Source organism: Vitis vinifera, chromosome 14, assembly GCF_030704535.1.
Source record: "Vitis vinifera cultivar Pinot Noir 40024 chromosome 14, ASM3070453v1".
NCBI lineage: Eukaryota > Viridiplantae > Streptophyta > Magnoliopsida > Vitales > Vitaceae > Vitis > Vitis vinifera.
Genome location: NC_081818.1, coordinates 271,992 through 299,953, shown reverse-complemented (window position 1 = coordinate 299,953; position 27,962 = coordinate 271,992). Strand labels below are relative to the sequence as shown.

Below are 27,962 nucleotides of genomic sequence, written 5' to 3'. Positions count from 1 at the left end.
AACCCCTTGCCCACCATTTGGGCTTTCAACTTTGACGCCCACCCCTTGAACCACTTCCTTTTCCTTCACTTCAATCCCCATACTTAAATGTATTTAAGTACAGATGATTCAGTCGTAGATGGATGGATAAACGACAACCCATGATCGTACATACTTGTTTTGGAATTGCATGCATGGGATGGGAGGTTGGGGCAAGTGGGACATAAATTAAACAAGATCATAGCTGATCATCACCCACCTTTCTTTTTTCTTTTTTCTTTGTTCTTTGTTCTTTTTCTGTGGTAAATCACTCATATTAATTTGGTCCATCTTTTCGGTGAGGAAAGCACTTGATGTTTCTCATGTGAAGAGGTTGATGTAGGACAGCCAAATGATGAAGGCGGTGCATCTATGTTATGAATAGGTTTCTCCTCCCCATTTTCAAACTGGGTTGAGTCTTGTGACCTCTGAGCTAAAGAGTAACTAATTGGATATGATTATAGTTTTTGAAATTTTTATGAAATCAACAACGTCAAAAGGCTACTTGAGTCAAATTAATAATTCATGATGCCATGTTATTACGGGACCGGAGACAACATTTAATGGTGAACCCAAAATTTAATCATGACAATTAATGAAAAGGAGAGCTTGCACATGAGAGGTTGGTCCCATAATCACATGCAACTTTTTGGGGCTTGTTGGCACAGCCCACCAACCGCTGTCAAGCACAAGAAGCAAGCCCCGGTATTTGTTTAACACATTAATTTGTTATTAAACATCTAATGATAGGTTAAAAAAATATGCTGATTTTTTTTTTCTTTCTTTTGAGGTTAATCTAGAACTGTCGGTGCGTCCTCATGTCGGATTCCTCTCTTAATTGCAACTATGTTTTGTTGGGTTATGGGGAAAACATGCAGTAACTAAAACAAATTAAGAGGTGAGTTGGAGCATTTAAATACTTGGGTTTGAATGGTAGTTGATGATTCCATAGTTTTTTTTTTAGTCGTTTTCCTACACATTTTTAATGGCCACCAATAAGAGCATTGAAGAAGAAGGGAAGAAGTAGAAAACAAAGAGAAATTAAATAGAAAGAAAAAGAGATACTGAAAGAGCACCCACCTTGATATTTTCCTTCCATATTGATAACAAAATAAAAGCATGGGAAATGCAAATTAGAGCAGGACAATTGATACAATCCAACATTTCTCTTTCAATCTCCACCAATTGCTCCTCTCCGTTTTACCACAATTATCACATCATGGAAAGGGAATGATTAGTGTTGCTTCGTTTTGTTCTTGTTGCTGATATGTGGTTGATATGAAGGCTGGGAGCCATATCCTATCCTTTCTGGATTGATTGAATCCTGGAATTATCCTAATGAGAGCTAGACATATGACACCATTAATTAAATTAGTTTATGAAGCCTGATGATCAATACTCAAAAATATAGTTTTAATCAATTTGTTTGTAGCTATATTTACAAATTTTGAGAATCTCAAAATTCAATTTTAATTTGTCATGGTTTATTTGTTTCCACTTGTATAGGGAATCATATATTGGTTAAGAAACTTCTATAATTAAGGACTCACTCTCACTCTCTGTATATATATATATATTGCCTACAAGGTTAAGAGTTCATATATATGTATAGAGTTATGGGCTTTTTTAGGATATCTCAATTAACCCTTAACGGACAAATGGATACCTTAATGTGAGAGTTTGTTTGACTTTGATATTATTTGTAACTATCCGCTCTCAACTATATAAAGTTAAGAGGAGTTCATGTATGTATAATGAAATGAATCACAACTTTTGTAATTAGAAAATTTTCTTAATTGAGTTGTATTGAACAGAAGAAATGATCAGTTATAGGATTTTGGTTGCTCGGGAAGACATAGCTCTTTACACAACTTCTGTCCATTTGACCAGCATCCTTTGAGTTAATTTTGAGGGAGATTTTCATCCTGGGGTTTAAAGTTGGGCTGGCCTGAACACTGCCTCGTATCAGGTAACCATAATGATCACTTGAGTGCATGCTAGTCCGTGGCAGACTCAAACTGAGGTTGGGCAGTGTGAGATATACCGTTAATTAGGTTGTGGCTCAGAATGGGCTGGAACTCATCAGCTTGGGCTCATCCAGCCTAGCCCTCTCTAGCCACGGTCTCAAAACCTCCTGAAAGTAGAATATCAAAATGGCACTGGGTCTTCCAAATGAAAGCAAACAGAAAAATCTTCACGCTAGAAAACATAACAAATCTATTGCAAGGCTGTAGCTGCTTACTTCATACTCAAGCTTTTAAAATTTTATTACATCTATGAGAATTGAAATAGTAGACGTGCAAATGTTGTGAAATGTGGCTTTTTAATTCTAGGCATCATAACACATTCCCTTCTCACTGATAATGCTTCTCAAAGAGCTAACAAACAAAAACACCAATATGTATATATGGAGAGAGAACGATCCATGCATACAATTAAGTACTTAGCAGCCAGTGTGAGCATCTGACTTTCTTGATTCAGAGGCTGGGTTTAACAATTTGCCACCATCTTCTTTAGCATCCTCTGTGTGTTCAGCAGAAGCTGCCCCGTTTGTTATAGCTCCAATATTATCTTGAGTGCTTTCTTTCCTGAACACAGGAGGAGCACTCAAAGCCTTTAGCTTTAGCTCAGTATCGGGACGATCTTCTGCTTTGTACTTGTACCACGAGGCCCAGTATAGATAGTTTACAAAGTTGATGCAGCTCAGGATGGCTAAGAAATAGTAGAAGAGATTCAGGTTGTTCTTATTGATATACGATCCATGTAACCATCCCTGCTTGCTTGGAGCTATTCTCTTGGTTACAGAGTTAATGATATCAACAAAGATAGTACTCAGGAAGTAGCCAAAAGACAGTGACACCCATGTAAAGGAAGTAGACAGTGATCGCATGCCTTTGGGTGCTTCCTTATAGAAAAACTCCAACAGTCCCACAAGAGTAAACATGTCTGCAATCCCAAAAATTCCATACTGAAAGGAGAGCCAAAACAGACTTATTTTCCTGGGTGGGATTTCAAGGGCCTCGTTCCTTCTCTTCACTTCCACAAGGCCTGCTACAGCCATGGAAATGGCTGAGAGAACTAGCCCAATTCCAACTCTTTGAAGTTGTGTGATCCCTGCTGGATGGCCAGTGATCTTACGCGCAAAAGGAACAAAAACGAACTCATAGATTGGAATGAGAATGGACATGAAAACTAGAGGGATTATAGGGATTGATGATGCAGGAACCTCAAAAGAGCCAAGAAAGCGATCCATTTCATTTCCTTGATGTACTGAAAATGTTTGGAGTTGTGCTAAACATGTGTTCATTATGATCGTGCTGAATAAAATAGGCAACATTCTTGTTAAGATCTTGACTTCTTCTACTTGGGTCACTGTGCAAACTTCCCATGGCCTTGGCTCTGAGTCTTTGCCAAGAATAGCAGCTTTGTCTAGACACCTGCTTCAACAAATTGGAACAATACATTCATGTCTTTTATCTTACTCTTCAAAAAAAAATAAAAAAAAATCCATTATGTACTATGGATATGAAGAATATCACCTAAATTGGTCAGTGTGTGCAAGTTTTGGGTCAGTAAAATCTGTTACTTGATCATTGATCTCATAAAGTTCACCAGGACTCTCTGGTGGTGACAAACTTCGATTTTTAATTGCCACAACTATAACCTGCGTCAAAAACCAACAAAATGAACTCTTTTAAATGCTATAAGGCATAACGCTGAGTGTGGACATGTTATTTTCCGGGTGTAAGAGAGAGAGAGAGAGAACGACCTGCACAGTCCTTATGATGGGGCTCTGTCCATGGGGTTGGATGCGGTAGAAACGCCTCCCAAGGGCAAGAACAATAAAACCAATGAAGGCAGTTACCAGTGATATGAAAAAACCCCAGTACCATGTCACTGTTGAGCTAACCCACACGATCACTGTTACTCCCACTGACGCTCCAACAGTGGCGCTGAGTATGACCCAGTTGAAAAAGCTGGCGAGAGCTTCCGCTTCATTTGGATCCTTCTGGTTGAATTGGTCAGCACCCAGTGCAGGAAGAGCTCCTCTAACTCCACCAGAACCCAACGCATACAAACACAGCGAAACGTAAAACATGACTGCTGTACCTCCTTCAACACAACTTGGCTTGCCACAATCAGCCGGATGCAGCTTGTTCGAGTAAGCTTGGATCGTCATCAGCATCAAACCCTGCAAACGCAACATGACTCCACTATGACCTAGATTATTTAAATGAAAGGAACACTTGTGTGTGAGCCCATGTGGTAGGGATTGGAAGTAAGTAATCTTTACCAGTAATTCAATTGTTCCAAAAATAAGACAAGTATTAAGTCTGCTCAAGAGCGTGTCTGAAACGAAGCCCCCGACCAGGGACAGCAGGAAAGTTGCACCCATGAAGTTTGTAAGAGTGTTAGCAGCACCACTCAAATCAAAATGCATCAACCCATAGAAGTACGAGAACAAGCTAACCATGTTTGCTACGAAACCCATGTTCTCTAGTGAAGTCAAGACTGTACAACAAATTATAGAGAAATAAAATATACATTTGAACTCAATATCAAGAACAGCATATTAAAAAAGGATCAACTTATTGGATTAGTGTAGTTAGCATACTGTAAATGAACATGGAAGCTCTGAATCCGCCTTTTCCGTTATTAGCCTTTTCGAAAAGGGACTTGTAGCCTGCCTTGGTAGCTTCCTGACCTCCCTGTGTGAAGAAAGTATATATGCATATGAGAGAACCAGATGATGAATATGATGATGAAGTCCACAATGAAAATGGCTTGAGAGTACTTTACCATGGTGGAGAGTTGAGAGCTGGTTTAGGTGAGGGCACTTAGGAGAGACGCTTACGCAGACGTGAGACTTCAACATATATCACGTAGAACCCTAGTTTATAACGGTGAATGGCATAATATCCATCGCCCCATCTCATTATCCATTTTGTTGTCTCTCGCGTGAAAATTCGGCTGGCATCTATACATGTAGACATTTTACTCTGTGTTTGATTATGGCCCATGAGCTCAAGCCATGAGGTTTGTTTGATGGGGACTCAAGGCATCTTACTTATCGTTGTTAGTGACTATTTTACAAGTGTTTGGCTGCCTATTAATCCTGTCTACGGTCCTACAAGGCACCAGCTAGAACTAACTAATTAGTTGCTCTCTTTGAAGAATGAAAAGTGAAATTTCTTGGTTTATATATATACACACAAGTAAAAATAAAGAAAGATGCAAAATATTTTTAACTTTGTTCCATGATTAATGTGCTCTCTACATCCACGGAGCATACCAATATCAAAAATCTATTAATCAAATGAAGATAAAACATTATAATGATAAATATTCTCTTTTTCTTCATAATTGCACCTATGTAAACGAAGAAGGATAAGAGTTTTCAATACAGTTTGATGATCAATCTAATTCCTATATATATATATACCCACGAATGCACCATCATCAAGAATCTATGTACTAATTGAATGAAAGTGGAAAAATTATCGTTTTTCTCATAATTGCTACTGCACTTACAATTTTTTTTCCTCACTATTGCAATTGCACATACATTTCTCTATTGGAACCCTATATATATATATAAGAATTTTAGTATTAAAAGGTTTTTGCTTCGAATTTTGTAACATGTGGGTGTATCATCCTTTTGTGCCCATGCCTAGGGCACTAATTTTGTGTCCCATATGAAAGCAACCGTGTTTATATAGATGGACTGATTGAGTTGCTAGGACAAGGCCAAATGAATGTCAACCCCCTCTTTCTCAGGAAAAGGAGTTCCATGATTTCTATTTCAGAGGGAGAACTGCACCAGATCATGACCCTTGTTGTCAAATATGATGGCCCAATAATCCAATTACTTTTTTTTTAGGTTTTAAAAACACAACTGAGGATCTTTCAGGTCTTTGGAGACCCAGTGATGAATTAGATGAAAGGACATGCATGCATGGTTGTCACATAAAGAATCTGTAGGAGTCCAGTCCAAGTTTCGTTCCTCTCAACCCTAATAGTTGTATGACAAAAACCATGTCTTGTTATTAACTCAAGTCATATCTAGTGGATGGTGAAAATCTCTGGCATATTTGATCATCTTAAACAACTTAGTAGGATAGGGAATCCATTGGGAATCTGAATGCTTTATCTTGTTCGATAGGCGGATTAAGCTAGGCTTACTTAATTGGTTTCGACATTTAATTTTAAGTGATTTGCCTTGATGCCTTTGCTGTCAAACAAAGCCGGCTATGTTCTTGTCCTCTCCTGTTGCGAGTTGTTATCAAAAGCTAAGTTTGTCACTGGAGGAAAAAGAAGAAAATTTTCTCCCCAAACGTGGATCAAAGAATTACTTCTCCTTGTGATCCTCCCACAGTTAAACAATGAAATCATACTCTGGCCAGTGGAAGTCTTTTTTTCACATAATCAATTTGTTCATATCTAGTAATGATCATAAGATGTCATGCTTAAGAAAATTAACCTGATTCTGAGCTATAAGCTTAAGATGATGACATTATTAGCAAAGGCTCACATGGGAGCTATAGACATAAAAAAAAAAAAAAAAAATTAGTGGATTAAATTACCATTAATTTGGTCTTCAAAATGACTAAATTAAAAAAAAAAATCTTCTTATAGATAAGTTTCTCTAATCTCTAACTATAAGAAGGATAATAATAATAAGAAGAAAATTATTATTATTATTATTATTATTTTATTTGTAAAACATCCCGGAAGAAAATTTGTTAAAATTAAGGAACTAAATCTCTTGAATTAAGCAACTAAAATTTGGGAATTTGAAATTCAAATTTTCTATCTTTACCTATAAATAGAAGTCGAAGAGAGAAATTGGAAAAATCATAAAAATCCAGAAAAGAAAATCTTAAGGAGAAAATCCAAAGGCAACTTCGTAAGGGAAAAGAGGTTTCACAACAAAAGAAAAAGTTTCATCAAATCTCCCTATAAATTTGGTAAATAGCAAAAGAACTGCTACACGCGTTCTTCGTCATTCAACGAATTCATTCGGGTATAAGCCACTTGTGACCCTTGATTGATCTTTAAAATCAAGAAAACGTCATCGTCGTCTTCCAAAGTGTGATCAAGACAAAAGGATAAGATGAAAAATATTCTTTTGGAAAGAATATTATTTTTTAAATTGTACCCACAATATTTTTAATTTCAATAAATATTTTGTTCGCATTATTTTCCTATTTGTTTTGCTAATTTTGCAGGACAAAATTTTTTTCGAAATTTGTGCGTACAAATTTTTGGCATGCCCGGTGGGACATCTCTACCTCTCATCTCTTTTGTTAGAAGATTTATCATTACTACATCAATGACACCCAAAAGAACTCAAGTTGTGCATGTCAATAAAGGCAATGACAAGATCGTCATTGCACAATCGACACACGACGCCGCTACGGGCCCCATGATTCATAGCAAAGCAAAATCAACATCTTCACTCTCAACAAAACAAACAAGTGACTCTGCTTGTTTGCTAAAACTGGTAAGAATAAGTGATGAACACCAACCACTCATCACTTTGGTTTCTTCGAGGGCAAAAAGCCATAGTCCTCGTAACAGGGGAAAACTCCCTTCAACACTATAGGACTTTAGGGATAAATCTCCTTGCTCTGTTACCAATGCCAACTCTAGCACTAGCTCATACTCCGAATCGCCAACTGGAATGTTAAATAAGGAAAACTACTTCAATCGTTCCGACTCTTTTACTTCTCCCTTCTCAATGACTATGTTGGTAATGGCAATTGACACTACATTTGTAGAGGAACAATTAGTAGAGATGGCTCATGCCATCACCAAACTCACCAAGACGGTCGAGGAGAAAGACATGCAAATAGTCTCCCTCATAAACAAAGTTGAGGCACAAGTATAAAATACGAGTAAGTCAAGTCAAGGACTCAACCACCTTCTGAATGTTGCATCTCCTCTCGATGATGTACCACATATGTATAGGATAATGCGAGTTGAGAGACAAAAGACGGAATCTACCTTAGTGGCATCATTATCTGTCCAACAAATTTAGGACGTGATAACTAACACCATTAGAGCACAGTATGGTGGACCCTCACAGAGTACGCTCATGTACTCTAAACCTTACACTAAGAGGATTAATAACCTACGTATGTCTGTGGGTTATCAACCTCCCAAATTTCAATCATTTGACGGGAAAGGAAATCCAAAACAACATGTTGCCCATTTCGTTGAAACTTGTAACAATGCAGGTACAGATGGTGACTTATTAGTTAAACAATTTGTTCGTTCTCTTCAAGGGAATGCTTTCGATTGGTACATAGACCTTGCACCTGAGTGTATCGATAGTTGTGACCAAATAGAATGTAAATTCCTCAACCATTTCTTTGGCACCCTATGAACTATAAGCATGATGGAGCTTACTAACACTAAGTAATGGAAATACAAGCTAGTTGTAGACTATATCAACCGTTGGCGTTATTTAAGCCTTGATTGCAAAGATAGATTATCTGAGGTATCGATCGTGGAGATGTGCATACAAGGAATGCATTAGGTTCTCCTATACATCCTCCAAGGGCTACAACCCCGTACCTTTGAAGAATTAGTTACTCGAGCACATGATATGAAGCTCAGTATAGCCAACCATGGTGTTAAAAATGACTTTCTCGTTGACCAGCAAAGAGAAAGACACAATGGGAAAGAAAGTGATAAGAATTCAATAAAACTCATCCAGGAGTCAATGACGGTAAATACAACTCCTATCAAAATCTCAACACGAGATAAAAAGAAGGAATTAAAAGAGACTAGACCAACCCAAGAAAATGAGAGGTGTCGATTCACCTTGAAGAAATTAGAAGAGAAGAAGTATCATTTTCCTGACTCTAGTATGCCTAGCATGTTGGAATACCAGCTCCAAAAAAAGGTTATTGAGCTACTTGAGTGCAAACGTCCAAAAGAAATGGGTCGTGTTAATGATCCGAACTATTGTCATTACCATCGAATTATCAGTCACCCGATGGAGAAATGTTTCATTTTAAAAAATCTCATACTGAAACTTGTAAACCAAGGAAGAATTCATCTAGATCTGAATGAAGTAGTAAAGTCAAATCATGTTATAGTCACATTTGGGTCCCTTGATCTTGTCTCATTACATGTTCCACCTACGACACTGGGGGCATGCACCGGTACTATCCAATGCAAGTCACCGAAACCATAGCAAACACAAGTGTCATGTCAAGACACCTTTCTTCACTTCTATTAGTCCAAGGGTTCTCCTAATCAGGTTTTGATGATAACAAACCATAGTAAAGTTACTAATTGGTTGGAATTGTAAAGAATTTCAGGTATTAATTTGGAAATTCATCAAATGACCTAATGGATACAAGATCAAGACTTTTGGAAGACCATTAATCATAGGAAACAACTTTAAGATGAATGCATGGGTGCACTTAGGTTTTACATATCATTTCATGCATCTTTGGAAAACTCGGTTTATTCTTTAAAGTTACAATTTCATTAAAACCCAAGTTTTATTAAACGTACCTTAGGTAAAACGTTTCAAAATTGACATATTAATTTACCTAAAGATCTTCCCTAAGTGTTAGAAAGGAAAAGAATAGAAAAAAAAAAGGTTTTCGAGGCCAAAAGATTGAACCGGTCGAGGCACTAGGCCAACCGGCCAGGGTACCGATCGATCGGTTCCTCTTGCCCGGTCGAGATCAGGTCGAGGAGTGCTAAAAACGCGTTCTCTCATCCAATAGTCTTCCCTTCCCGATTGAGGTATCCTCCTTCTCAGTCGACCTCCGATCGAGGTCCGGTTGAAGCAATGATAACCTGCCAAAGTATTAAATGCTCTAATGACTAGTGAACCGGTCGACCTCCAACTCGACTAGTTGAGGCTGCTTTTTGTTTTTCTTGGCTCCCAAGGTTAGAAACCTATAAATTGAGAGTTCCACTTCATTTATGATATAGAGAACACTTGCATTTAATTGTCTAACCACTTGTTTCTGCCTTAAAAACACTCATTTATTTCTTGGTGCATTAAATCTTCACTTGCATATCTTTTAGTGCACCTTTGTGTTTCATCTTAGCTTTTATTTGTATTTGAAATAGGTTGAGGGATTCATTCTTGTAAAATTGAGTGTTAAAGCCTTTAAGTGAGTTGAATCTTGAAGAGATTGTGTAAGAGCCCATTGGAGCCGAAATCCAAGTGTAAAGGAGATTAGAAGCTTGGTTGAAGCTTTAAGTTAGTGGAACCCTCACTCGGTTAGGAGCTTGAGGATAGTGGACATAGGCAAGAAAGTGTCGAACCACTATAAAATCTGAGTTTGAATTCTCTAACTCTATCTCATTATATTTGTTTCTATTGTGCTTGAATTTATTGTGTTGAAAAAGTTTTTGAAAAACCCAATTCACCCCCTTCTTGGGTGTTTTTCACATTTAAGATCAGTCTTTATTTTCTCAATTGGTATCACAGCAAGGCCTCTTGTTTAAGACATAATCGTCTAAGAGGAAATGGTTATTCCATCAAACTCATCTCACACTGAAAGTTTTGCAAAAAATAGAGCTCAATTTTTTACGGGAACCGACTATCCTTATTGGAAAACTTAAATGACTTGGTATTTACAATCAACCGATTTAGATGTATGAGACGTCATTGAAGATGGTCCAACTTTTCCTACAAAACTAGTTGATAGAGTCATGGTTCCAAAACCCAAGCAAGAATGAAATGAGCTTGATAGAAGAAATTTTCAATTAAATGCTAAGGTCGTTTTTACTTTGCAATGTGCTATGGATAGAAATGGATATAATAGAATATGTCAATGCAAATCGACTAAAGAAATTTAGAGATTGCTTGAAATAACTCATGAAAGAACAAATCAAGTGAAAGAGTCAAAAATCAATTTACTTGTTCATAGTTATGAATTGTTTTTTATGAAAGAAAATGAGACTATTGTTGAGATGACCACTAAGTTCACCGACATTGTCAATGGTCTTAAAGCATTGGGAAAAACCTACAAAGAATCTGAAAATGTGATGAAGATCTTGAGATCATTCCCATCAAAGTGGCATACAAAGGTCATCGCAATTCAAGAAGCAAAAGACTTGACCAAGCTACCTATGGAGGAACTCATAGGGTCATTAATGACATATGAGATCAATTTGGAAAAGAAGCTACAAGAAGGTGAAGACAAAAAGAAGAAGAGCATAGCTCTCAAAGTTATAACTAAGGAATAAGAAGATGTTGAAGAAGAAAAACAAAGTGAAGAAGATGATGATTTAGCCCTCATCACAAGAAAACTCAACAAATACATGAAGGGTGAAAGGTTTAGAGGAAGAAGGTTCACTTCTAGAAGAGACCTTTCTAAAAAGGAATCTTCATCTCATGGTGACAAAGAGAAATGAGAAAAGAAAAGAGATTTGGTGTGTTTCAAATGCAAGAAACTGGGACACATTAAATATTGTGAAACCAAGGTTTGGTTAATCTTGATTTTGATGATAACAAAACAAGGTTTAGAACTAATGATTATATTTCAAGTGTGATTAGGCAAGATGATTTCCAAAGTGGCAATCATAAAGACAAATCAAGTCAATGAGAAATCATGAAGAAAAAGACCACTTCAAAGAGAAGAGTTTTTCAAGATCCAAGCTTCATAAGATCTCTTTGTAAGGTTGTTGGTGTATTAGGACTTTCATGCATTTCATTCTTTGTTTATGCACCAAAATCATCCAAGAGTAATATTGTTTTAAATATCTTAAGAATTGGATGATTTCATATTTTCAACTAAAACCTTGTGTTAAATATCTTTCAAACTTGTTTTTAAAGGTTTTAAGTTGAAAAAGATTGGGTGTTGAGCCAAAAAATGGCCCAGCTGGTTCAACCGGTTGAGGAACCGGTCGACCGGTTGTGCTCGTCCGGTCGAGTACCAATCAAGGGAGGCCAAAAAATTTCTCTTTTTCCCAGTGGCTTTCTCTTCCTGGTCGAGGTCCGGTCGAGGTTCGGTCGAGGACCGGTCGAGGTCCGGTTGAGGCCAATGGTCACCTGCCAAGAATTTAATGCTAACGGCTAGTCAACCAGTCGACCCCTAGCTCGACCGGTCGAACTCCCAAACGGCTAGTTTGGTTTTTCTTTTCTATAAAAAGGCTCCAAACTTTATTGTTTAAAGAGCTTAACCTTCCCAAACCTTTTTTGATTATATTTGAGCCTTGGAAGAGTGTTTTTGAGTGCACCATTGTTCTACAACTTGCATATCCTTAGTGCACCTTTTAATCCTAGTTTTCTTGTATCATTTGAGCTTAAAGTTCTTGTGCTAGGATTTTTGTGAGATCTTTTGTTTGTAAATCTTTGAGAGGAAGTTTCTCAAGTGTGGGGTATCACTTGAGGGGTTGTTCAAGAGTGGGATATCTCTTGAAAAGTGTAAAGGGTGCTTGGAGCCAAAAGTCCAAGAGGGTGAATTGGAACCATAATCCAATTGTATTGCTTGAAGGCTTGGTTTGGAAGCCTTGAATTAGTGGAACCGCAAGCTCAGGATTGAAGCTAGAGGAGAATGGATGTAGGTTGGGTTGCGCCGAACCACTATAAACTCTTGTGTTTGCATTCTCTCTTCCCTACTCTTTAATTTATATGCAATTGTCTATATATTGCTTATTATATACTTGCATATAATTGTCTCTTGCATTCACTTGTTTAAATTTGCAAAAAGAGATCATCACCCTATTCCCCCCCCCCCCCCCCCCTCTAGGGTGATTACCATAGGTTGGATTAGCCTAATATTTCTAACAAATATGATTGTCCTTTCTATAAAAGCGAAGTCAAGAGGAGAATGAAGAAGACAATGATGGCCACTTGGAGTGAAAGTGAAGAATCCTCTGAAGAAGAAAATGAGAAAGAAGTAGCAAACATGTGCTTCATGGCAATAGATGAACTTGATGAGGTAGACTCTAACTTTAGTAATGAAGATATGCATGATGTTTTTGAAGAATTGTATGAGGATTTTGAAAAACTTAGTTTGAAAAATATTTCTCTTAAGAAGAAAATTCAACAACTTGAAAAAGAACTTGAAGAAGTAAAAGAAAATTTTTCAATTGTTGAAATTTCTAAAAGTCATCTTGAAAAAGAAAATGAGATTTTGAGAAAGAAAAATGAATGGTTGACCTCATCTCTTTCAATATTTTCTTGTGGACAAAAATCTTTTGAAATGATTATAACTAGCCAAAAATGTGTTTTTGACAAACAAGGGCTAGGATTCTAGTCTTCAAAAAATCAAAAGTATTTTAAAAACTATTTTGTAAAAGAATCCACAAGTGCAAGTCCTTCCACTACTTGCAACTTTTGTGGAAGAGGAGGGCACATTAGTAGTACATGTCCTTTAAGAAATGGTTCTCAAAAGAATTCAAATGCAAAAGCTAAAAATGTTTGGATTGAAAAATCCAAGGTTACTAACCATCAAAGACCCAAAAGGATATGGGTACTTAAATCAACTTGAGTTTTATATTGTAGGGTTCAAAGAAGGATAAGTAGTTCTTAAATAGTGGATGCTCAAGACACATGACCGAAGAGGAATCCAAGTTTGCTTTCTTTACAAAGAAAAATTGAGGATATGTTACCTTTGGAGACAATGCAAAAGGAAGAATCATTGGTCAAGGCACCATTGGTAATGACACATCCTGTCTTATTGAAAGTGTTTTATTAGTAGATGGTTTAAGACATAACCTTTTAAGCATTAGTCAACTTTGTGACAAAGGTTTTAAAGTGATTTTTGAAGCATCTCATTGCATCATTCAAGATATTCAAAATGATAAAACCATCTTCATGGGCCATAGATGTGATAATGTTTATGCTATAAATATTTCAAAATATGATGGTCATGATAGATGCTTTTCAAGCATGCATGATCAAAGTTGGTTGTGGCATAGGAGGTTGGGACATGCTAACATGAACCACATTTCCCAACTCAACAAATATGAACTTGTTAGAGGCCCTTCCCAAAATAAATTTTCAAAAAGACAAAGTTTGTGAAGCTTGTCAACTGGGAAAGCAAATCAAAAACTCTTTCAAAAAAAAAAAAATTCATTTCCACATCTAGGTTTCTTGAGTTGTTGCATATGGATTTATTTGGTCCCTCTAGGACACCAAGTCTTGGAGAAAAATCTTATGCATATGTTATTGTGGATGACTTCTCTAGATGTACATGGGTCTTATTTTTAAGTCAAAAGAATGAAGCCTTTTATGAGTTTTCAAAGTTTTGCAATAAGGTTCAAAATGAAAAAGGTTTTACAATTACTTGTATAAAAAGTGATCATGGGAAAGAATTTGAAAATATTGATTTTTAATAATATTGCAATGAGCATGGAATTAACCACAATTTGTCGGCTCCTAAAACTCCTTAACAAAATGGGGTAGTTGAAAGAAAAAATAGAACTCTTTAAGAAATGGCTAGAACCATGCTAAATGAAAACAATTTACCAAGATATTTTTGGGCCAAAGCGGTTAACACTTCTTGTTATGTTTTAAATAAAATATTATTGAGGTTCATTCTTAAGAAAACTCCCTATGAGGTTTGGGAAAACAAGAAACCCAACATTAGCTATTTCAAAGTCTTTGGGTGCAAATGTTTTATATTAAACACCAAAGATAATCTAGGAAAATTTGATACAAAATCAGATGTTGGAATTTTCCTTGGTTAGTCAACTTCAAGTAAAGTTTTTAGAGTTTTTAACAAAAGAACTATGGTTGCAGGGGAGTTCATCCATGTTATTTTTTATGAATCTAATAATTCTCTCAAAGAAAGAGAGAGTTTTGATGATGATTTAGGTTTGAAAACCTTCATGAAAAAATTGCAAATTGAAAATAGAAGGTAACAAGAAGAAATTAGAAAGGATCCCAAGAAAGAAGAATCATCATTGGCACTACCCTCTCCTCAACAAGTGCAAGGTGAATCAAGTTAATACCTTCCTAAAGATTGGAAGTTTGTCATCAACCACCCACAAGATCAAATTATAGGTAATCCATCTAGTGGGGTAAGAACTAGACCATTTCTTAGAAATATTTGCAATAATCATGTTTTTATCTCTCAAATTGAGCCTAAAAATATAAATGATGCTTTAGTTGATAAAAATTGGATGATTGCTATGCAAGATAAGTTAAATCAATTTGAAAGAAGTGAAGTATGAGAATTAGTACCAAGACCTTCAAATCAAAGTGTTATTGAAACTAGATGGGTCTTTAGAAATAAAATGGATGAAAATGACATAATTGTTAGAAATAAAGCAAGATTAGTAACCCAAGGTTTTAATCAAGAAGAAGGGATAGATTATGAAGAAACCTTTGCCCTCATAGCTAGGTTGGAAGCCATTAGGATGCTACTTGCCTTTGCATGTTTTAAAGACTTTGTTTTAAATCAAATGGATGTGAAAAATGCTTTTTTAAATGGCTTTATAAATGAAGAAGTATATGTTGAACAACCACCTAGTTTTCAAAGTTTTAACTTTCCTAACCATGTTTTTAAACTTAAAAAGACACTTTATGGTTTGAAACAAGCACCTAGAGCATGGTATGAAAGATTGAGTAAATTTCTTTTGAAAAAAGGTTTTTAAATGGGAAAAATTGACACAACTCTTTTCATAAAGACCAAAGAAAAGGATATGCTCTTAGTTCAAATATATGTTGATGATATCATTTTTGGTGCTACTAATGTTTCTCTTTGTGAAGAATTTTCTAAGTGCATACATAGTGAGTTTGAACTGAGCATAATGGGAGAACTCAACTTCTTCCTTGGACTTCAAATCAAGCAACTAAAGGAAAAAACTTTCATCAATCAAGTAAAGTATATAAGAGATCTTCTCAAAATGTTCAACATGGAATAAGCCAAAACAATGAAGACTCCAATGAGCTCATCCATCAAGCTTGATAAGGATGAGAAGGTAAATCCATTGACTCAACTATGTATAGGGGCATGATATGTTCTTTGCTATATTTGACCGCTAGTAGACCCGACATTATGTATAGTGTATGCTTATGTGCTAGATTTCAATCTTGTCCTAAAGAATCTCACTTAAGAGCTGTAAAACGAATTCTTAGATATTTGAAAGAGATAATGGACATAGGCTTATGGTATCCTAAGAGTGATAACCTTGAATTAATTGGATTTTCGGATGCTGATTTTACAGGTTGTAGGGTTGAAAGAAAAAGCACTAGTGGCACTTGTCATTTCCTAGGACACTCACTTGTTTCATGGCATAATAAGAAGCAAAATTCGGTAGCTTTGTCAACGACGGAAACCGAATACATAGCAATCGGTTTATGTTGTGCACAAATTCTTTGGATGAAACAAACACTTAGTGATTTTGATTTATCTTTTGATCATGTTCCTATTAAATGTGATAATACTAGTGTCATAAATATATCAAAAAATCTCGTGCAACACTCTAGGACTAAGCATATAGAGATTAGACATCTTTTTCTTAGAGACCATGAACAAAAGGGTGACATAACACTTGAATTTGTAAGCACAAAATATCAACTTGCCGATATCTTTACAAAACCTCTAAGTGAAGAACAATTTGTTGATATTAGAAGACAACTATGGGTGATTTCTTTATGATCTAATAATTGCTTAATGAATTCTTAATGAATATACCTTTTGATTGCATGAATTTTATGTCATATGCATCATATACACATATACTTAGATAAATGGTCAAATTTTGACCAAAAATCAAAATTCCCTTGGCATTGGGCATAAAAAATTGGGGATTTCAACTAAAAAATGCAAGAGAAAGATCAGAAAATGAGAAAATGCACAAAAGGTAAAAAGTCAAACCCATTGACCGTGTTGACCAGGCGGTCAACCAAACCAGGACTAGTCGACCGGTTCATCAGGATTGGGGATTTAAAGAGACTCCAATGTGTCGTTTTCTCCACTATTCTCCTTCATTTCTTTAGGGTTTTTCACATTTCGGCTTCCAGAGATCAGTTTAAGCAAGGTTTGGACTAATTGAAGGCTTTGGATTGGATTTTTTGGAGTATTAGAGACTAGGATTTCGATTTTAGACTGCATTTTCTTCCTCCTGTGCATCACAGCTAGGGTTTTTTTTCTTTCCCGCACACCTAGGGTTTTAGTTGTGAGTGTTTCTCTCTCTACCAACCTCGTCTCCTTTGTTTCTGTCTTTCTCATGGCTCATAGGAGAGAGTCGGTTGCCTCTAGGGCACAGGGCAAGCGCCCAACTGAGTCGTCTCAACCTCCTCAGCCAGAGGCTCACCGAAAGGCGAGGTTTGACACCGCCCTATTTAGCTCCATGGAGGACTACCAACGATATAAACAAAAGTTTGCTCAGAGGAAAGTAGTTCCAGGGAGAAGTATCAATTTCTCCCAACTCTAGTATTTCGGATTTGAGAAACTGTTAAGTAGGATGGGTTGGCTACCCATGGTGACGATTTCAGAGCCGTTTTTTCCGACATTGGTGCGAGCATTCTATTTGAGGGCAACATATGGCATTGGTGGCCCCATTATTTCCACTGTTAGAGGAGTCGAGATTCGGTTGGACCTAGAGAACATCTACCATATTTTCGATATTGCTCCAGTTGGACTCAAGGTGTACGAGTCCAAGATTTGGCCCATTATGCCGGGTTTCGAGCCTAGAGAGGTCATTCAGAGGATGTGCGGACTTGCAGACGTCTAGGGGATGGACAAACCATCGCCCCATAGTTTGACCCTAATTAGCAGAATACTACACCACATGATTTGCTCTATTATGCTACCACAAGGTGGACATTGAGACGAGGTCTCCTATTATGAGGCATTCCTTGTGGACTCTATTGTGACGGGGAGATGGATTCACTTGGGGCATTTGATAATGATGCACATGATCTCATGTTGTGAGAACACGATCTGTGTACTCCCCTATGGTCACTTCCTCACTAGAGTGTTCAAGGGTGTCGGGGTTGATTTAAGCAGAGAGACAAATTTTGAGGCCTCTAGCATTTATAATACATATGATGAGCAATCTTTGGGGCAGATGAATTTTGAGAAGACCCCTGGATTAGGAGAGTAGAAATACCACCAGCACAGGCCCAGGGACAAGGACAAGTGCATCCCGGAGTAGAAGAGGAAGCCGATATACGAGAAATGAAGGGTGAAGTAGACCCTTAGAAAGGATTTCAATAGAGAGAGCCCAAGCTTGACATTCCTCCACTCTAGTAAGAAGGTGTTCAGTTTGAGGCCACATTTTCTTAGCCGACTTATACAGCAGGACCATCTTCTCAGCCATCATTCACTAAGCTTCCTCACACAGAGATACCACCTCATCAAGTACCTCACGCTCCTGATCATGTGTCTTGGATGGATTTATCTGCTCAGATTAGCTCTCTCATCACTCGCATGGAGGAGCTTGCAGTAGCCAGTGATACTCAATTCTACTCCATGGAGGATTGCATGGATCAGTATCAAACTGGCTTCATCTCTCAGCTTGAGTATCTGTAGCAGAGATTGAAACGTATGGAGACTCGCATGGATCAACATTAGGTTGCGTTTGAGCATCTCCAACAGATGATTGAGTGCATTGAGGGTTGCCAGAATAGTCAGCATGAGGAGATGATGGCTTACCTATGCTCTGTGTTTCCATCTCCACCTCATTAGCCTTGATTTCATAGAGACCCCATTCGTTTCTTTTTTATGTTGCCAAAAGGGGAAGAGATATTTAGGATCTAAGAGACTTGCATGCATATCATTGTCATATCTTTTGTTTGGATCATATATATGATAGGCTTATATGTTTCGTATACATTTGACTTATATATGATATGCTATATGTTTCATGACTCACACTGTTTCCTATTGAAAATTCACATGTCTTGATTATCTAGGTTTTAACTTCATATATTTTGATTGATTGATCCATGCTTGGTTTGAGATGAAGATTTTTCTTCTCCTAGATAACCAAGTTTTGTCATCATAAAAAAATGGGAGATTGTTAGCTTAAGGGTTCTACTAATCAGGTTTTGATGATAACAAACCATGGTAAAGTTACTAATTGGTTTGAATTGTAAATAATCTCATGTATTAATTTGGAAATTCATCAAAGAACCTAATGGATACAAGATCAAGATGTTTGGAAGACTTTTAATCATAGGAAACAAATGTATGAATGCATGGGTGCACTTAGGTTTTACATATCATTTCATGCATTTTTGGAAAACTCGGTTTATTCTTTAAAGTTACAATTTCATTAAAACCTGAGTTTTATCAAATGTACCTTAGACAAAATGTTTCAAAATTGGCATATTAATTTACCTAAAGACCTTACCTAAGTGTTAGAAAAGAAAAAAATAGAAAAATATAGGTTTTCGGGGCCAAAAGGTTGAACCGGTCAAGGCACTTGGCCAATCGGCTCAACCGACCAAGGTACCAGTCGATCAATTCCCCTTGCCCAGTCGAGGTCTGGTTGAGGAGTGCTAAAAACACTCTCTCTCATCTAGTAGCCTTCCCTTCTCAGTTAAGGTATCCTCTTTCCCGGTCGACCTCCGGTCGAAGTCTAGTTGAAGCAACGATAACCTGCCAAAGCATTAAATGCTTTAAAGACTAGTGAACCGGTCAACCCCTAACTCGGCCGGTTGAGGCTGATTTTTTTTTCTTGGTTCCCAAGGTTAGAAACCTATAAATTGAGAGCTCCACTTCATTTATGATATAGAGAACACTTGCATTTAATTTTCTACCCAATTTTTCTTGCCTTAAAAGCTCTCATTTCTTTCTTAGTGCATTAAATCTTCATTTGCATATCTTTTAGTGCACCTTTGTATTTCATCCTAGCTTTGATTTGTATTTGAGCTAGGTTGAGGGATTCATTTTTGTAAAATTGAGTGTTAAAGTCTTCAAGTGAGTTGAATCTTGAAGAGATTGTGTAAGAGTCCATTGGAGTCGGAATCCAAGTGTAAAGGAGATTAGAAGCTTGGTTGAAGATTCAAGTTAGTGGAACCCTCACTCGGTTAGGAGCTTGAGGAGAGTGGATGTAGGCAAGGAAGTATCGAACCACTATAAAATCTGAGTTTGAATTCTCTAACTCTATCTCATTATATTTGCTTCTATTGTGCTTGAATTTGTTGTGTTGAAAAAGTTTTTGAAAAACCCAATTCACCCCCCTCTTGGGTGTTTTTCTCATTTAAGATTAACATTTATTTTCTCAACTTCTATTTTGATAATGAATCAATGTCGTATAACGAAGGAGACTGGATATTAGTGACATGAAGAAGACCTTGTAAGAAGCAAGAATCTCATCTATACCCAAATCTTCCTAAGAAGAAACAACATAAGCAAAATATTCATTGACATGCGAAGAAGAAAAAAGAAAAGAAACCTAAAAGAAAACAAGCGATTGTACAAGTTGATGACTTCTTGGTACAAAAGTTCATTACCCCTATCACCTTAGGAGAATACTTCCCTCCAGAGTTCTTCAATAAAGGGATGGTGACATCAACTCATATGGTCTCTTGTCATGAGATTTCGGAAGAAAATGAGTAAGGTAAAGATGAATAAAATGTTTTTGGTGCAGAACCAAGCAAAACCAAGGAAGATGATAAGATAGTAGCAAACTTATAATGCTTACCAGTCTTGCTCTTCAATATCCATGAAATGTTACAACTTCTTGAGGAAACACAAATTGCACTGATCTAGGTACTTAAGAATTCATCACTTTATGCCACAAAAATAAAGGGGGCAAAACGATCTAAGGACGAAGGCCACGATTATGCGACATGTCGTGCAAACATCACCTACACCAGCGACGATGAAAAGAGGATGACATCAAATTTTACCACAAATGTTTTCAAACCTCGACATTCTAGTGATGTGATGCTCTTTAAAGCATGAGCCTAAACTGCATATTGCTCCTATCCTACAAGTGCTTAAACTGTAATAAAAATAATAATAATAATTCTTGGCAAACTTCTTAAACCGAGAAACAAACTCTTTGTATTAAAGAAGTCAAATTGGGAGATTTCAAACTAAAATCTCTAATTTTTCTACATACAAGTGTTCTTTTCTTTCAGCATAACGCATTCTTAAAAGGGTCATGCAACCCAAAAGCTAAATCCAAAAATGAAGCTTCAAAAATCAAAATCAAACTCCAAACATTCTTCAACAAACTCGTGAAAAAAATATCAAACACAAACAAAAGTGTCATTCATCCACCTTCAAAGATAAAGAAGACAAAGTTAGGTTTTTCAAAACTCTTGAGGAAATTGTTGATAAGTTTACTTGAGATCAAGTCATCATTGACCCTCAATTAAATTTTGCTCCAAGAACACGTGTTTACCATCCTTGGATTAAAATCAAGTCCAAGCTTGACACATTCTTCAACAAGCTCGTGGAAGAATATTAAACACAATACAAAAGTGTCATTCATCCACTTTTAAGGCTGAAGAAAATCAAGACAAATTCAAAGGACTTTTTTTGTTCTCCAAAATGTTTAAGAAATGTCTTCACAAGTTTGGTTGAGAATAAGTCATCTTTGACCCTAAATTAAAATTTGTTCCAATGATGTGAATTTATCATCCTTCAATCAAACTCAAGACAAGTGATGCTCCTGGCTTGCATGAGCATAAACTGCGTACAACACACCAAAAAAAGAAAATCCGCTAAGTTAAAAACTTGAAAAGGCAATTTAGGCAAAAGTTAGGACATATGCTCGCAAGATTAAATCTTTTTTTTAGTCTTGGCAAAAGTTAGAGCGTAAAAAAAAATACATAAAATAAAAAATAAAAAAAATGAAACTACGTTTAATTTGATCTTCTCTCTTTGAAGGGTACGTAGGCAACTCGGGAAAACAACTTAAGTTCAATCACTACAAAAAAAAAATAGGTCTCATTTTCATTAATAAATAAATTTGGCTTACAAATGCTAGACTTTATTACATCTTAATAAAAATAAAAATAAAAATAATGAATGAAGTAAAAGAATGAGAGCTAAAGCTAAGTAAAAAAGTACAACGGTCACATCCACACCAAGCATGCAAGCTCGTCATGTTGAGTCCTTAAGGCTTCTTGAAGGGTCTTTAAAGTCTTGACATTGACATCAGTAAGCACGGGGGTTTGGGCAATACTGACGTGTTATTTCCTCAAACGGGAGACATCATTCCATTTATTGGCTATAATCTCATCGATTTATAAGATTGAGTTGTGAAGACGTTCTTTTTGTATACCTAGTTGTTCCAATTCTTTCTTAATTGCTTCTTGTTTAGCATCGAGAGTAGCTAAGTCAACCTTTAATGATTGACAACGGCTTGCTTGTACACCCTCAGAGTTTAGATCATCCACAATCTGAGACGCAACAATAGATAAACGTTCACTTTGTACTTCCAAAGATATCTTCATAGAATGGATACGTTGCACTGCATCGAGTTGATCTACATTTTCCATGTACTTCTCAATCTGAAACTTCAATGGTGAAGGGTCCACTCCAATCTTTATGATAGCATTGAAAAGCTCATCAATTTTTCCTCTCAATAATGAGAGACATTCATTGGAAGTTTTGATAATCATCTTCTTAATGTCTTCTCCTATCATAAGTGCTACTTGGCGTTGGGCATTAAAGATGATTTGTTTGATGTCAAATGTGTGAATGGAAGTAGAAGGAGCAACCATAGTAGGGCATGGAGATTGTTGTTCAACAAATAAACCTGCAACTGCTAAAAGTGTCAATTCATCATATGTTGTATCTCCAATTGTGGTTTTTTTACCTTGAGATTCAATCATAATATCACTTAAGATGTTAGTAATACCTTTATCACCCAAACAAGAATGAGGCAAAGGTAATGAGATGATAGAGTGATTATCTTGTTGCATAGTCAAGGTAAAGAGCGTTGACTCCCGAGTAGCAACAACATTTTCAAATCGATCCTTAGGAAATGACTCATTTTATTCATCGAAAAATTGGTTGTCACTCCCCACCTAAGGCAAATATTTATTTTTGTTAGTATCAATGCAAAAAAGAAAAATAATAAAATAAAATAAAAATAAAAATTTACCTCTTTACCATCAAGTTCCATCGGTTAAGTAGAAGTTGGGATGTCAACAAAGAAGACACCTGCATCAAGATGATGAGATTTAATTTCATCATAGTACACAGGGCTTGGTTTAATCTTTTGGCATTTGAAGTGACATTCACTTGTATTTTTAGAGTCGTTGTCTGATACATAAAGACCCTGTGCATTGTTATGTTACTTAAAAGTCTTGTGATAGTGAGTACCACCACCATTGAAAATAGTTTCCTCATGCTCTAAGTGTGTAGAGATATTAGTTTGATGTCCACCCATTGAGCACCTAGAAAAAGCTCTTGAATCATCAGGTAAATCATCAAAATCATTCTCAACATTGTTTTTAACATTCTCCTTAATAGAAACACTTGAGTCATTCTTGCACGTTCTACTCTCTAAAGATTTTGATGGTATTTGTCGAGAAGAATTAGGAGGGGGCTTCATACAAGTAGCAGTAGGAATTTCTTTATCAGGATTACACACTCTGATCCACCAATCCGCATAAGCCTTGGTGACTGAAAACTCTTCAAGACTATGATAATCTGGTATAGTAAATTTGGAGTAGGTACCAAACTTAGTGCATGATTCCCAATGTTGATACACCACCTCTAAAGTTCTAATACGAAAAATCTATGGCAAACCCCTCAGAAGGTCTTGAGGATACCCAAATTGCTTGGAAAACTAATGAGGACAATATGGTTGGATCACCCAATGGTTACTTTGTCACAAAGATAAATAGCTATAGCGAAGACTTATGAGGTAAGAAGCTTTGGTAACACTAATAGATTCATTATCAGTCCAATGCACACTGTCATAAGATGCTTTAAATGAGCCTCCCCATAGGTTTATATAGAGCCTAGGAAGCTTCTGGAGACTCTTGGAGCCATCTACATTTAGCCATTAGTGAGAAGAGTGTGGAAGGTTCTAGAGATGCGTAGAGAAGTCCATACATCTCTACACTATAGTGGAAGGCATGAGAGGAGTCCAAGGCTTTTTAGAGAATTCTAGGAATCTCTTGTATATTCTTGTACATAAGTTTGTACATAGAATTGTGTAAGAAGTTCTAGATTATTCTTGAGTTGTAAGGAACCCTCCAAGGTTCCAGAGAGTTCCATTGGTGCCTATAAATAGGTGAAGCCCTCATTTGGCTAAGGCACCACCCAAATCACTTCCAAACCAAGCAAGTGAGTTCCCAAAGCATTTGTAAAGGCTTCCTTGAGTAATAAAAGCTCACATTCTTTAAGAGTTGCCTACTACGCTTTTTAAAGCTTTCAAGTCGTAAGCATATTAGCCTAGCGAGCTAAGCATTGGGAGTCAAGATGACTTAGCAAGATCAAGTGTCTTGACTTGTCTAAGTGTTGCACGAGCTTAGGAAGAGACTAAGTTCATGACAAGTGGTATCAGAGCGCGGCTACGAAGCGGGCATAGTAAAGGAAGCATGTCAGGCTCTAACGTAGAGGAGACTAGCGAGCAAACCCATGGGAGGGAAACCGAGCATGTTGCATGGGGCATGGGCAAGAAGGATAAATCTTGTGATGTCATTGCCAACATAGAGGCAAGGTTAGCTAAGGTGGAGCTAGCCATGGCGGACACTCGGGAAGGGTTGGACTTGATTGAGCAAGGCATGGCGAAGGGCTTAGAAGATCTAATGGAGCAAATTCAAGACCTTCGTGAGGGGGTGCTAGTCTCACAGGTTCAACCGGTGTCACACGAGGAGTTCATGTCCTTCCAAGAAAAGGTCTTGAGCATGCTTGCTAGCATGAAGTCAAGGATAAAGGCCTTGGCCACTCGAATGGAGTCCTGAGACCAAGATGTTAGGTAGGAGTTGACCATATACAAGGTTGCTATGTCGGCACGGGTCATGGCCACACATGAGACATCTAGGGTGGAGGTGCCGAAGCCACAAGGGTTTAGTGGCAAGCGGAATGCCAAGGAGTTGGATAACTTCTTATGGCATGTGGAGTGATACTTTGAGGCTATCACATTGACTGATGAGACGACTAAGGTAAGAATTGCAACCCTCTACCTTACTGACACAACTACTCTATGATGGCGTCGAAGGTTCGCCGATATAGAAAAAGACATTTGCACCATAGAGACGTGGGGGGGCTTCAAGTGGGAGATTAAGAGGCAGTTCTACCCTGAGGACGTGGCTTACTTGGCTAAGAAAAACATGAGGCGTCTCAAGCACACAGGCTCGATACGTGACTATGTCAAGGAATTCTCTTTGCTCATGCTTGAAATTCCTAACACGGTTGAGGAGGAATTGCTATTCAACTTCATGGATAACCTGCAAAGGTGGGCCGAATAGGAATTAAGACACTGAGTCGTTCAAGGCTGAGCCACTACTATGGCAGTAGTAGAGTCTTTAACAGATTACAAGAAGGAAGACTCCTCCAAGGTTGAGTCTTTGGAGGATAGCCACATTACGGGTAGGGGAGACGAGGTTTCAAGGGACCATAATGCTCCTATAATAGGATCAGGCAAGATGCCTAATGTCCGGGAAGGAAGGGGTAAGACGGAAAGAAATGAGTTTATGCCTAAAATCAAATGCTTCTTGTGTGACAGTCCACATTGGGCACGTGATTGTCCAAAGAGGAAGATGCTCAATGCCATGATCGAGAAGAGGGAGTAGGAACACGAAGCACATATGGGCTCGATGCAACTGCTAGGTGCCCTCCAAGTCAACCCAAAACCTAGTACGTTTAAGACCTCTTTTTTATCAGGGGTGCAAGTAAATGAGGCAAAAGAAGAGCGAGCTGAGGTAGCCCGTACACACATGGATAAGGTCACCAAGGAAAAGGTGAACTTGATGGGCAAGAGGAAACAACACTCCAAGCATCGAAAGTGCAGGGGTCTACATCCATTCGAGGCCTCACGAGAAAATGAGGTGAAAAATATCTTGGCTGAACAGGTTACCAAGAGACAAAGGGTTCTTCCTATGATAAAGTATCTAGTTCGATGGAAAGAACTACCTAAGAGGTAGGTAAGTTGGGAACATGCAGATTCCTTGAAAAGGTTCTAGAAACACATCGAGATGTTTCAAGAAGAGGCAATGACGGGGACGTCGACGGCATAGGTGGGGGAGAGTGTCATAAGATGCTTCAAATGAGCCTACTTATGGGTTTATATAGAGCCCATGAAGCTTCTGGAGACTCCTGGAGCCATCTACACTTAGCCATTAGTGAGAAGAGTGTGGAAGGTTCTAGAAATGCCTAGAAAAGGCCACACATTTTTACACTATGGTGGAAGGCATGAGAGGAATCCAAGGCTTTCTAGAGAATTCTAGGAATCTCTTGTATACATAAGTTTGTACATAGAATTGTGTAGGAAGTTCTAGATTATTCTTGAGTTGTAAGGAACCCTCCAAGGTTTCAAAGAGTTCCATTGGTGCCTATAAATAGGTGAAACTCTCATTTGGCTAAGGCACTACCCAAATCACTTCCTAACCAAGCAAGTGAGTTCCCAAAGCACTTGTAAAGGCTTCCTTGAGTAATAAAAGCTCTCATTCTTTAAGAGTTGTCTACTACGCCTTCTAAAGCTTCAGAATCGTGAGCATCTTAGCTTAGCGAGCTAAGCATTGGGAGTCAGGCTGACTTAGCAAGATCAAGTGTCTTGACTTGTCTAAGTGTCGCACGAGCTTAGGAATAGATTAAGTCCGTGACAACACATTCCTTATAACGCAATGCCAAGTGGTCCAATTTTACGCCTTTGCAAGACATTATCAAAGCTTGAGTTTGCAAATCATCAAAACACTTAGCAGAAAACTCATCGGCGTAATAAGTTATCCGTGGGGAATGGTTCCAAGAATGAGAAATGAAATGGGTATCGAAATATTCACCTAACCAGCCGTATAAATAATGAATAGGAAAAATAGATGCATTAGTCTCAGGCTTTGAAGAACAAGCAATTTCATTTAAGTCGTTGTAAATGCTTACTAACATGAACAACAAGGCTAAATGTCTCACCTTGAGCCATTCTACTAGCTACCTTGAAGACTCTAGGACGAATCAAGTTAACACCTCCCCAAGGAAGAACGAACTCACATAACATGCCAAGAAAGCGGCTAAGTCTCTTTAACATCTGCCTCAACTACGCCAAGGTTGTCAAAAATTTCCATCTCCGACTGAGTACAAGATTTAATAGGATCAATTTCCCCGGAGGGGTTATGAGTCTCCTTAGGCCTCTATGCCTTATTCCTTGTACTTTTCTTTGGAGGTTTTGCATACTTCATGGAGCCTTTGTTCCAAAATGACACCTAAGAGGCTAACTTGACTGAAAACTTCCCTTTCGTCTCAGAGCAAATTCGATAATATGCAAGGAATAAAGTTCGACAACTTTGTGGGAGTGAGGACTTTGTTGCATCATTAGATAACTCTTCCGCGCTCGGTACCATCTCATCATAAAAAGATCCAATGATGGGTAGTCCAACAATACAATACAAGTCCCAAAGAGAGATGAAAACCTCTTCAATGGAAGTATGTAAGGTGTGAGTGGTAGGACACCAATGTTTTCAAAAGGCCCTACTCACAAAGGCATGACAATCATAGCTGAATAAGGATGCAAAAATAGCTTCATAAAGCTTACATCCTTTAAGAAATGGTCCATGTCGACCCAATACCTCATCAATTCATTCCCAATATCCTTCGGTAAAGAAGGATTCCCTAAGTACTTTGAAAGAGCTTTCCCATTTGGCTTCTCCGTCACCAACATGAGAACTCAACAATCCAAATTCATCATGAACTTCAGTAATAGTTGGGTGAGAGGAATTCAACAACAGAATATCATAAACAAGTTTCACCTTATTAAATTTTGAATTGCTGATATTTGTAAGCTTGCAAGATGCAACTCAGGACTAGGAAGAAATGTGTAATGGGTCCTTTGTCATTGACACTAACAAAGATTGAAGGTCAGTAAGTGACTTATGC

The 27,962-nt window shown here is 37.5% G+C and overlaps 1 protein-coding gene across 1 annotated transcript; it reads right to left on the bottom strand.

Moving 5' to 3' along the window:
- Positions 1 to 2,461: 2,461 nt before the first annotated feature.
- LOC100246000 (protein NRT1/ PTR FAMILY 4.5) lies at positions 2,462 to 22,642 on the bottom strand. The gene is made up of 6 exons (XM_059742433.1): positions 22,286 to 22,642; positions 4,634 to 4,802; positions 4,313 to 4,530; positions 3,788 to 4,210; positions 3,558 to 3,682; positions 2,462 to 3,455 (listed from the first exon to the last, which is right to left on the bottom strand). Exons 1-6 carry the CDS (start codon positions 22,640 to 22,642, stop codon positions 2,462 to 2,464), a joined length of 2,286 nt encoding a protein of 761 aa, XP_059598416.1.
- Between the last annotated feature and the right edge of the window lie 5,320 nt (positions 22,643 to 27,962).